Raw genomic sequence first — 12,539 nt, 5'->3', positions numbered from 1 at the left:
GGGTTCCCTTTATAATCCATACCAGACCTAAGGGCCTGGCATGCACCGCGCTCACCGCAATAGGAAAATTTGTTTTTCCTATTGCAGAGAGCGCGAGATGCAATACCCTGCCCTCGCGTCGTATCTGGTCCGTCGGACCAGCCTACACACGAGCTGGCTTTCCGTCGGACCAGCACACACACGAGCGGACTTTCCGCCCGAAACTGAGTCCTACGGAAAGATTTAAAACTTGTTTCAAATCTAGGTCCGGCGGGCTTTTGGGAAGAAGTCCGCCGGAAAAGTCCGCCGCCGCCCACACACGGGCGGATTGTCCGGCACACTCTGGTCCGCCGGACCAAGTATGCCGGAAAGTCCGACCGTGTGTACGCGGCATTACAGTGCCAAGGGAACGTCTGCCTCTCCTTGTCCTCCCAGACATTATTGGGAGGGAGGGGGCAGTGCTTATAAGCAAATGTAAAGAAGAAGTTGAAATCTGTACGTAGATGCACTTTAATCAATGTAAAGTGGTGTTTGGTGCACTTTAATTTGAGTACTCACACTACACAGACAGACTCCACGTATACACTATAATATACTGCAATATAATGCGCCAAACGTACAGTCATGCACAGAACTATTTGGCGTTAAACTGGCAGTAACGCAAACAAAACTATATGGCGTTAAACTGGCAGTAACGCACACTGAAATATATGGCGTTAAACTGCCAGTAACGCATAATACTATTTGGTGTTAAACTGGCAGTAACGCACACAAAACTATATGGCATCAAACTGTCAGTAATGCACACAGAAGTAAATGGCGTTGAACTGGCAGTAACACAATCAAATAGACGGTGTTTAACTGTCACTACACTGACACTATCTCAACTGTCCCTACTCTAGCTATACACTAATGTAGATATTACTGAAACAGTCTCACTACACTACACTGAAACTATATGAGCTGTCCCTAATCTACACTAATGTATGTATGAATGACACGGTCTCACTACACTACAGTGAAACTATCTGGGCTTTCCCTACTCTAGCTGCACACTATGCAAAGCTGAATGATGGTCTTCATCACTACAGTCACACTATCCCTAGACTGACAATAAATTAATATTCTACACCGACAACTGAAGCAAAATAGCACAGTATAGCACACTAACTAACTAATATCACTGAACAGAGCCCTGTTCTATCACTCTCCACGCCAAAATCACACTTAAAATGGCTGCCATTGAAAGAATACTTTTATACTGTGGGGCGGAAATAAGCCATGATTGGATAAAGTCATGATGGCAGTGTCCAATCATGACTCTGACAGTGCTCTCTGCCCTGATTGGCTGAAGCTTTCACTGCTTCAGCCAATCAGGGCTTGCAATGCACTGTTCAGCACCGCAATGAATTGTGGTCGGTTCGGGGGCCGAACAAATGGTCGAACTACCCATTTGTATGGCTGTTTGTCGAACGTCCGAACAGCTAAAGTTCGGCCACCCAACTATCTCCTGTTTATGCCATGGCTGTACAGCATGGCTACTCTAAAAAAGGAAAGGCAGATATTCCCTGTCTCTGCATGATGCCGCCCAACAACTGCTTTGTCTGCTTGCCTCCCACTACCCTTGCATGCAGAACCTCTGACTCTCACTTTAGGCCTGCCTGACATTTTCAATAAGGGGATTTGATTAAAGGAGTTGTAAACCCTCTTTTTTTTTAAAATAACAAGAGCCCTGTTCTATCACTCTCCACCCCAAAATCACACTTAAAATGGCTGCCATTGAAAGAATACTTTTATACTGTGGGGTGGAAATAAGCCATGATTGGGTAAAGTCTCTGATAAAGCCATGATTGGATAAAGTCTCAGCTCTGATTGGCTGAAGCTTTCACTGCTTCAGTGGTCGGTGCGGTGGGCCAAACAAACGGTTGAATGACCCGTTTTTGTTCGGATGTTCGCCGAACGACCGAACAACAAAAGTTCGGCACGAACTTATGCTTGGGCACGAACCATTCGCCCATCCCTACGATAGACACATAGCAAAGGAGAGTAAAAAAAATCCCAAGAAATTCTTTAGATATATTAACAGTAAAAATGTGAGATCAGAGCACATTGCCCACATAAAAGACGATGATGGGAGGACGGTTAGAGATGGTACAGAGAAGGCAACTGTACTAAATGCTTTTTTCACTTCAGGTTTTACACAAGAAAACAAGGGGTATACCAACCACACAGGTATTGTTAGTAACACATCACAGGACGTACCCTTGAGGCTAACAGAGGCCGAATTCAAGAAAAGACTGAATAAGCTTAACACAAATAAATCACCAGGACCAGATGGCTTACACCCGGTAGTCCTCAAAGAACTCAGTCAGGTTATAGTTAGACCATTGTTCTTAATCTTTGCAGACAGCATACTGACAGGAATTGTACTAGCTGATTGAAAAAAAGCCAATGTGGTACCAATATTCAAAAAAGGGCAGAAACATATTCCTAGAAACTACAGCCCAGTCAGCCTATCAATAGTAGATAAATTATCGGAGGGTATGATAAGGGGCTATATCCAAGAAATTGCTGAAGAAAATAGTATCATTAGTAGTAATCAGCATGGGTTTATGAAGGGTCGTTCCTGCCAGACCAATCTGTTAACATTCTATGAGGAAGTGAACTGCGATATAGATGGGGGAGACCTATGGATGTGGTGCATCTGGATTTTGCAAAAGCATTCGATACAGTTTCCCCACAAATGCTTAATCTATAATCTGAGGTCTGCAGACATGGACCATAAGGTTTGTTCTTGGATAGAAATCTGATTACAGGGGCGTGACCAAAGGCTGGTGATAAATAACATGTACTCAGACTGGTCGGGAGTAGTAAGTGGGGTGCCCCAGGGCTCTGTATTGGGACCAATTCTGTTTAATGTATTCATAAATGATATAGGAGATGGGATAAGTGGTTCAATCTCAGTTTTTGCGCACAACACAAAAATAGGTACACGGACCGAAAAAGAAAAAAAAAAAAACACGACGACCCGCCTCCATGGGAGGCACCCGCCATAATGACCATCCTCTCAGGTGACAGTTCTTTAAAAAACTGAGGGCGGGGCCACATGGTGACGTCGCCGGGTTACTCCACCCCCTCTGATGCTACAGGGAAGCCATAGGGATGTCCCCGTGCATCAGAGGAGGGCGGGGTCACCCGGCGACATCACAATGTGGCCCCGCCCCCGGTTATAAAAGAGCTGTCACCTGACAGGACAGTCTTTACGGCGGGTGCCTCCCATGGAGGTGGGTCTGTCACTTTTTTTTTTCTTTTTCGGTTCTTTGGCGGAGCAAGATAAGAAGAAGAAGACTTTGTGGACAGTTTTATTCTTTTATTTTTTATTAAAGGACATGTCCCCAAGTCGTGTCATGTCATTCTTTCCATTTTCACACTTTTTTGTGAAATGGTAGGAGTACATTTGTACCCCGTTATCATTTCACACAGGCTGGGATCTGGGGGTCCCCTTGTTAAAGGGGCTTCCAGATTCCGATAAGCCCCCCGCCTGCAGACCCCCACAACCACCGGGCAAGGGTTGTGGGGATGAGGTTCTTCTCCCCATTAACATGGGGACACGGTGCTTTGGCTACCCCAAAGCACCCTCCCCATGTTGAGGGCATGTAGCCTGGTACGGTTCAGGAGGGGGGGGTGCTCTCTCGCCCCCCCCCCTTTCCTGTGGCCTGCCAGGTTGCGTGATCGGATAAGAGTCTGGAATGAATTTTTGGGGGGGCCCCACACCATTTTTTTTTATTTTGCCACGGGGGTTCACCTTAGAATCCATACCAGACCTGAAGGATCTGGTATGGATTTTGAGGGGGACCCCCACGCCATTTTTTTTTATTTTGGCAGGGGCTCCCCTTAATATCCATACCAGACCTGAAGGGTCTGGTGTGAAATTTGGGGGACCACCACGCAATTTTTCTTAAAAATGTTGGTTCAGGGGGTTCCGATTAATATTCATACCAGACCCAAAGGGCCTGGCAATGGGCTGTGGGAGAATCCCATGCCGTTTTTTTCAATGAATTTTGTGTGTATTGCCAGAACCGACAATTCATTATAGCCGCGAGTAGGAATGAGCCGAACACCCCCCTGTTCGGTTCGCACCAGAACATGCGAACAGGCAAAAAAATTTGTTTGAACACGCGAACACCGTTAAAGTCTATGGGACTTGAACATGAATAATCAAAAGTGCTAATTTTAAAGGCTTATATCTAAGTTATTGTCATAAAAAGTGTTTGGGGACCTGGGTCCTGCCCCAGGGGACATGGATCAATGCAAAAAAAAGTTTTAAAAATGGCCGTTTTTTCGCGAGCAGTGATTTTAATAATGCTTAAAATCACTGGGGAGTGTCTATAGTATGCCTGTAAAGGGGCGCATGTTTCCGTATTTAGAACCGTCTGACAGCAAAATGACATTTCAAAGGAAAAAAAAGTCATTTAAAACTACTCTACTACTATTAATGAATTGTCGGTCCGACAATACACATAAAAGTTCATTGATAAAAACGGCATGGGATTTCCCCACAGGGGAACCCCGAACCAAAATTTAAAAAAAAATGGTGTGGGGTCCCCCTAAATTCCATACCAGGCTCTTCAGGTCTGGTATGGATATTAAGGGGAACCCCGTGCCAAAATTAAAAAAAAAATGGTGTGGGGGTCCCCCTCAAAATCAATACCAGACCCTTCAGGTCTGGTATGGTTTTAAGGGGAACCCCGTGCCAAAATTTTAAAAAATGGCATGGGGTCTCCCCAAAATCCATACCAGACCCTTATCCGAGCACGCAACCTGGCAGGCCACAGGGAAAGAGGGGGGATGAGAGAGCGCCCCCCCTCCTGAACCATAACAGGCCACATGCCCTCAACATTGGGAAGGTGCTTTGGGGTCCCCCCCAAAGCACCTTGTCCCCATGTTGATGGGGACAAGGACCTCATCCCCACAACCCTTGCCTGGTGGTTGTGGGGGTCTGTGGGCAGGGGGCTTATCGGAATCTGGAAGCCCCCTTTAACATGGGGACCCCCAGATCCCACCCCCCCCTGTGTGAAATGGGAAGGGGGTACAAAATTACCCCTACCATTTCACAAAAAAAGTGTCAGAAATGTTAAAAATGATGAGAGCTTTTGACAATTCCTTTATTTAAAGTCTTCTTCTCTCCATCTTCTTTCTGCTATCTTCCTGCGGTTTCTTCCTCCATCTTCATCTTCCTCTGGTTCTTCCTCCGATCCTCTGCTTCTTGCTCCGGTGTTCTCGTCCGGCATCTTCCTCCATGGCGTCTTCTTCCCTTCTTTGTTCACGGGCTGCTCCGCATCCATAATGGGAGGCTCCCGCTGTGTGACACTTCTCGTCTTCTGACACTTTTTAAATAACGGAGGGCGGGGCCACCCGTTGACTCCACCCCCTCTGACGCACGGGGACTTGTCGAGAACTTCCCTATGGGTTTCCCCGTGACGTCAGAGGGGCGGGGTCACCCGTTACGTAACCGGGTATATTTAAGAAGTGTCAGAAGACGAGAAGCATCAAACATCGGGAGCCTCCCATCATGGTTGCGGAGCGGCCCGAGAAAGAAGAAGGGAAGAAGACGCCGCAGAGGAAGATGCCGGATGAGAAAACCGGAGCAAGAAGAAGATGGAGGAAGAAACCGAAGGAAGAAAAAAGAAAGAAGATGGAATGAAGAAGACTTTAAATAAAGGAATTGTCAAAAACTGTCTCTTGTAATTTTTAACATTTTTTACACTTTTTTTGTGAAAGAAGATTCCGATAAGCCCCCCCGCCTGCAGACCCCCACAACCATCAGGAAAGGGTTGTGGGGATGAGGCCCTTGTCCCCATCAACATGGGGACAAGGTGCTTTGGGAGGACCCCAAAGCACCCTCCCAATGTTGAGAGCATGTAGCCTGGTATGGTTCAGGAGGGGGGGCACTCTCTCGTCCCCCCCCTCTTTTCCTGCAGCCTGCCAAGTTGCGTGCTCAGATAAGGGTCTGTTATGGATTTTTGGGGGGACCCCACACCATTTTTTTTGAAAATTTTGGCATGGGGTTCCGCTTAAAATCCATGCCAGACCTGGAGGGTCTAGTATGGATTTTGAGGGGGACCCCCACTCCATTTTTTTTTTAAATTTTGGCACGGGGTTCCCCTTAATATTCATACCAGACCTGAAGGGCCTGGTATGGAATTTAGGGGGACTCCCACACCATTTTTTTTTAAATTTTGGTTCGGGGTTCCCCTGTGGGAAAATCCCATGTCGTTTTTATCAATGAACTTTTATGTGTATTGTCGGACCGACAATTCATTAATAGCTGCGAGTAGTTTTAAATTTCTTTTTTTCCTTTGAAATGTCATTTTGCTGTCAGACTGTTCTAAACATGGGAAACATGCGCCCCTTTACAGGCATACTATAGACACCCCCCAGGTATGAAGTTTAAAGGAATATTACACTTTTATTGTTTCACTTTAAGCATTATTAAAATCACTGCTCCTGAAAAATGTCAGTTTTTTAAACTTTTTTTTGCATTGATCCATGTCCCCTGGGGTAGGACCCAGGTCCCCAAACACTTTTTATGACAATACCATGCATATAAGCCTTTAAAATTAGCACTTTTGATTTCTCCCATAGACTTTTAAGGGGTGTTTCGTGGATTTCGAATTTGCGGCGAACACCCCAAATTGTTTGCTGTTTGGCGAACTGGCGAACAGCCAATGTTCGAGTCGAACATGAGTTTGTCTCGAATTTGAAGCTTATCCCTAGCCGCGTACTTTTAAATTACTTTTTTCCTTTAGAGATGTAATTTTGTGCAGGAACTGTTGTAAACTGATATAATCTGCATTACAACGCATAGTGATTGCCATAAGTCAAAACCAGACGTGAGGATGTGGCGATGACTAATGGGGAGTGTTTTAACACTTCTAATGTGCAACTGCAATTCCTTTAAGAGTGATGGGCACTCTTACTAATCCCTCAGGAGAGTAAAAAGAAAGCTATAAACATCAGGGATCTGTGCTCTGGCAAGAGTAAATAACCCCAATCAGGTACAACACAATATGAAATATAGGTTTCATGTTAAAAAGCTGTTTATTTTCATTTGTATAGCGGCATAATTTACCCAAAATTTTACTTACCAATACAAATTTTAATACCAACAGACTTTATTCCTAATTCACATACCGTATATACTCGAGTATAAGTCGTCCCGAGTATAAGTCGAGGCCCTAATTTACCACAAAAAAAGGGAAAAACTTATTGACCCGAGTATAAGATGAGGGTGAGAAATGCAGCAGCTACTGTAAGTGGAAAGAGAGGGTCAACAATGCCCATCTGCAGCTATATACCTCCATGTGTCCTGTGCATGTGTCCTGTGCATGTGTCCTGTGTATATGTGCATGTGTCCTGTGTATATGTGCATGTGTCCTGTGTATATGTGTATGCATCATGTGTCCTGTGTATATGTGCATGTGTCATGTGTATATGTGCATGTGTCATGTGTTCTGTGTATATGTGCATGTGTCCTGTACCTGTGTCCTGTGTATGTGTCCTGTGTATATGTGCATGTGTCATGTGTATATGTACATGTGTCCTGTACCTGTGTCCTGTGTATGTGTCCTGTGTATGTGTCCTGTGTATGTGTGCATCCTACCTGTATCCTGTGCATGCCTCCGTGTGCCGCTCTGCACCGATCAGCGTGTGCTATTACTATTCGGCGGCCATTCACTGTTCAAAAGCCACGCCTCCTCCTCGTCTGTGATAGGCAGAAAACTCCATTTCCCAGCAGCCAGCGGTCAGCCTATCATGGACATTCTCTCATCCTCATACCACGGACGAGGATGAGAGAATGTCCATGATAGGCTGTACACTGACTCCTTTGAAATGGAGTTTTCTGCCTATCACAGACGAGGAGGAGGCGCGGCTTTTGAACAGTAATTGGCCGCGGAATAGTAATAGCACACGCTGGCCGCCGTCTGCCTGCATGACGCGCTGATCATGTAGGCAGACGGCGGTTGATTCAAGTATAAGTCGAGGGGGGGCACTTTCAGCCCAAAAAAAGGGCTGAAAATCTCGACTTATACTCGAGTATATATGGTACACTAAATTTAATGAAGAAAAGCATCTTACGTGTTCTATATCTTTTAATATCTTTTCATGGTCATCAAATTTATTTTTAATTAACAATGTGAAGTGTAAGGACTGCTTTACAGATTTTGTACGTATATGTGCTTTTGCAATATAGTAACAAGTGAGATGAAATGCATGGTTTTAACATGCAGTAAACATGCTTAAAATAAAGGTTAAAACCTTACTCATGAAGGGTGTGAGCTGGCATTTCATTCCGTTCATTTTGAATATAGCAATTAGTCTTGGTTTCAGGAACTGATGAATAGGTTTCCAACATTGCTGATGCAGCTGTGGAAATAATTCCAAGGCCATCCCTTACTCTTGCTTCCAGGCCATAATCCCAGTCATCATAAGATACAGAAACTAATCCAGAAGGAAATTCGAATGGTATGATTTCTTTGTTCCCTACAACTATGTTGGGTACAATCCAAATGTAGCCATATCCCATAAGGCCAAGGGAGCGAGCTTCTTCAAAAATTTTAAGTGATTCTTCCTTTGAACAATAAAGGAGTATAACAGAAGAATGGATTTTCTTCAGCTGAGTTAGTGTTTGTGCATCGGTATATGATGCGCCCAAAGTAATTACATTCTGCACTTCCCAATCCACAAAACTATTGTCCACTGTGTTTTTTATAAAACGTATAAAGTCTCGATATCCTGGAAAAGTGCTTGTTATAATAGAAAATACATGCCAGTCATATTCCTCCATAATGCTAAGCATGACGGTAGCTTGTTGGGTGATGGAAGCTCCAAACTGGAAGAATGCAGATGTTACATCCTGTAAAATATAACAGAAAATATATATATTAGCAGACAGTAGATACAAATAAACTGTGCTGTTGTAATAGATTTGCTTGATCCCATGAAGAGAAGAGAAAAAACTAGCTTAACTGTTAATGACAAAACAGTATAATTGCATAATATTGTGAAATTATTTGTAATTGAATAATATTTTGAAAAGGCAGTGAATAAGTTCAATTCATTTTGTAGTTTAAGGACAAAGTCAGAAATTACATACAGTAGTATGTAGTCTGTCACTTGCATTAACACAGCAGTTTTTATTTTTCTGTGTCTCTAGTAACATTGATTTAATACCTGTTGCTCCTGCCAGTAGATCCACAATTTTTCCACTGTATTTTAACAGGGGGGCACGACTGTTCATTCTACAGTAAAAACACTCAGTAGCATTGTCACCCTATGGGTAGGTTAGTCTTTAAGTAATCAAAAAACAAACTTGCAATTGCTGGGCATGCTATTCTTACAAAGAAAGCCTTTGTGAAACCATATATAAAATGTCACCTACATGATTCCTAAAGGAATGTCCCCTTATAGATGGTGCTATTATGTTTTTCAGGGTTTCCTCACAACTGTAACTTCTGATCAGCTTGTGAGCAACCAGAGAACTGGCCTCACTAATAACTGTACACACAGGAACACTAAATGGGGATTCCCCTGGGAAATGTACTCATGGTACATTTAAAGTTCCAAAACTCCCCACAACTCCCCATACATTGTATATGTATTAGGGATGGAGGTAGTTTGATTTAGATGGCAGTGCTCCCCTGCCATCTATGTATGAGTGTTGTCCTTGGTGGTTGGACCTTTGTGGTCCATATACATGGGATAGTGCAAACACATGTCCCTAAACCTGGTGGCATCAATCATACTTTACTAGTAGTTCTGGCGGTGTCTCATGGTTGTTGTATTCCTTGACCATCATGTCTGTCTGATTCTCGGGAGCTGCGATGCGCTCTGTGCACCCTCCCCTTTCCCCTCTCCCTGGGATTTGGCGGGTGCCCTCAGCGCATCGGTGCCACGCACTGCGACTCCACGCATGACGTCATTTGGCGTCATGGCGAAGGCTCAAGATACTTTTCACCTGGCCAACACAGCTGGGGATACGGCGTCAGCCTTGGGCACTGTTTACTGTGTGGTTTGGGGCCCCTCTCCACACATGGCATGCGAGCGTGACGCTGGTGGCAGCCCCTGTGTGGGGGAGTACTTAAGGCGACTCTCCAGGCACAGTTCCTGTTTCTCTCTGCACACGTGGAGACGCTGTACTCTAGTTAAGCATTTTTGCTTTCATATACACACTTAAGGTAAATTACTATATGATCGTACTACATTGTCTTTCAACATGTCTCTCTTTTGTTTTATTGTTTTCATATACTCCTTGGCTATTTGGACTCTCATATGGTGGACATCTATACACTTTTTCATCACTTTTACTCTTTATATCTTAGTTGGTGGGTTTCATCACCACCTTATCCGCACATGTCTTTCACTTCCTTACTTGGGTATTTAATTTTACATCACATTCACTATCCTTATGGCTAGTTTATTCACTTATTACAGACCCCATTGGGAATCATTATTTCCTTCAAAATTTTCTGGACACATCATGGAGAATGGCAATCTGTGCTTGGGAGTGCTGTGTGTGCGCCCTCTGGCTATGGAGCTTTATGACCAACTCAGCTCCCGATACTGGCCGCTTTTCTGGCCTTGGTCTCACACACACCACACAACGCATTCAGGATGTAGCTTTGTGCCTTATAAGGATTCATACCTAGATATACATGTAGCGCCCACCTACTTAGGTGTGTGCTAGATTAGATAGTTAGGTTTAAAGTTAGGCCAAATTACCAGTGTTTTACCCTGTGGTGTAAGCTGGTGGGTTTGATTGGCATGGGAGGTTGATTAGAGTAGAGGAAGGTGTGGCCACCTGCACTCTGCCTGTGTAATTTCCACCTTTTTCTAGGAAATGTTTTGGAAAGTGGGAGGAATAAAGGACTGGAGTGACAGGTAGTCTTTTGGAAACCCCTCTGGGACAATCATTAATTTGCTTGGGCAGAGGCTGGACTTCTATATAAGGCAAGGTCACATGCTCCTAGGGGAGTTGGTCTGTGGGAGTTTGGAGATCCAGAGAGGAAGGATGTAGAGACTGGTACAGCTTTGGTGCTCTCCCCTGCTGGGGACGGGGGGATATGCATGTGATGAAGAGACAGCAGGAGATTTTACATGGAGGTCGCTACTACTGACAGATACAAGGACTGGGAGAGGATCTTCTGTGGAATCATGGATGGTTGCTCGGTAACACATGTGAGTGTAACCCAGGGGAACAGTGCTTCTAAGAGACTTTAAAGGGGTTAGAGTGCGGGTCCAGGAAAAGGAATAGAAGTGGACCTTAGAGAACTAACACCCTGGAGGAATCCAAAAAGTCACATCTCTTGGACTTTATTCAGAGTATCGTCCTTGAAGATCAAATTAGAAGTGCTGTGCAGTCAGGAAATAGTGACTAACAGGAGGAAGGAAAGATGCATTACATATTTGGAACCAGGTGCGAGATGGAAGTTCTATCAGGAAAAGGCTTTATATATTCTGGATGGAGTGATGTATTTACATTGCCTAAATTTATAATAGAACAGTTGAAGTGACTGGGTAGTCCTTGGTACGATACAGCACCTCATCCCAATGATTATAAAAAGTAGTTGTATGAACCAAAGGTAAGGGGATTATTGCCACTTTTGGCGAAACATGTAGGAGTCTTCACTACCTGCTTACGGGATTGACCACCACACCCCCAGGCTTAATCTTGTAAACATCGCTTCAAATGGTTTTTATCCTTTGTACTTTGATGCACACCCTGTATATGTAATATTCTACAAATCTCTTTTAAACTTTGTTAATAAAATAATATATGTTTTCTTTTATACATCTCATTTTTCTTTTGGCACCACAATAATCCCCGTACCTTTGGTTTATACAACTACATTGCCTAAATGTTTTGGGAGTTATTCAGAGTGGCTTTCAATGCAATCCAGCAATGACTACCAGAAGCAAAATAAAGTTCTAAAGTTTAAATGTTCATGGACTGTCTGTTGTGTCTATCTGTGAGGGAAAGGGGGTAACGGGAACACACTTCAGGAATGCCCCATACCCTGCTATGCGCCCAGCTGTGTGCATCATGCCCTGCTGTGTGCCCAGCTGTGTGCCCCATGCCCTTATGTGTGTCCCATGCCCTGATGTGTGCTGCATGATGTGTCCTGTGCCCTGCTGTGTGCCCCATGCTCTGCTGTGTGCCCCATGATGTGCCCTGTGCCCTGCTGTGTGCTCCATGCCCGCTGTGTGTCCCAAGCTCTGCTGTGTGCCTCATGCCTTGATGCGTGCCCCATGCCCTGCTGTGTTCCCCCTTGCATTGTGCCCCGCTACATGCCCTATGATGTGCCCCATGATGTGCCTTGCTGTGTGCCCTGTGACATGTCCTGTGCCCTTCTGTGTACCCCATGATGTGCCCTGTGTGCCCTATGCCCTGCTGTGTGCCCTATGCCCTGCTGTGTGCCCCATTATGTGCCCTACTGTGTGCCCTATGCCCTGCTGTGTGCCCCATGATGTGACCTTCTGTGTGCCCCATGATGTGCCCT

General features: G+C 44.7%; 1 protein-coding gene across 1 annotated transcript in view; it reads right to left on the bottom strand.

The window, feature by feature from the left end:
- Positions 1–8,892, bottom strand: part of GRIN2A (glutamate ionotropic receptor NMDA type subunit 2A) — a 1,538,644-nt gene extending 1,529,752 nt beyond the window's left edge. The window contains exon 1 of the mRNA XM_073591222.1: positions 8,304–8,892. Within this exon, the coding sequence (XP_073447323.1) occupies positions 8,304–8,839 (536 nt within the window). The 5' untranslated portion in view covers positions 8,840–8,892. The remainder of the gene's footprint in view (positions 1–8,303) is intronic.
- Positions 8,893–12,539: the final 3,647 nt, after the last annotated feature.

Source organism: Aquarana catesbeiana, linkage group LG06 (assembly GCF_042186555.1).
Source record: "Aquarana catesbeiana isolate 2022-GZ linkage group LG06, ASM4218655v1, whole genome shotgun sequence".
Lineage (NCBI taxonomy): Eukaryota > Metazoa > Chordata > Amphibia > Anura > Ranidae > Aquarana > Aquarana catesbeiana.
Note: the sequence above shows the minus strand (reverse complement) of the source record. Positions and strands in the feature narration are given on the sequence as shown.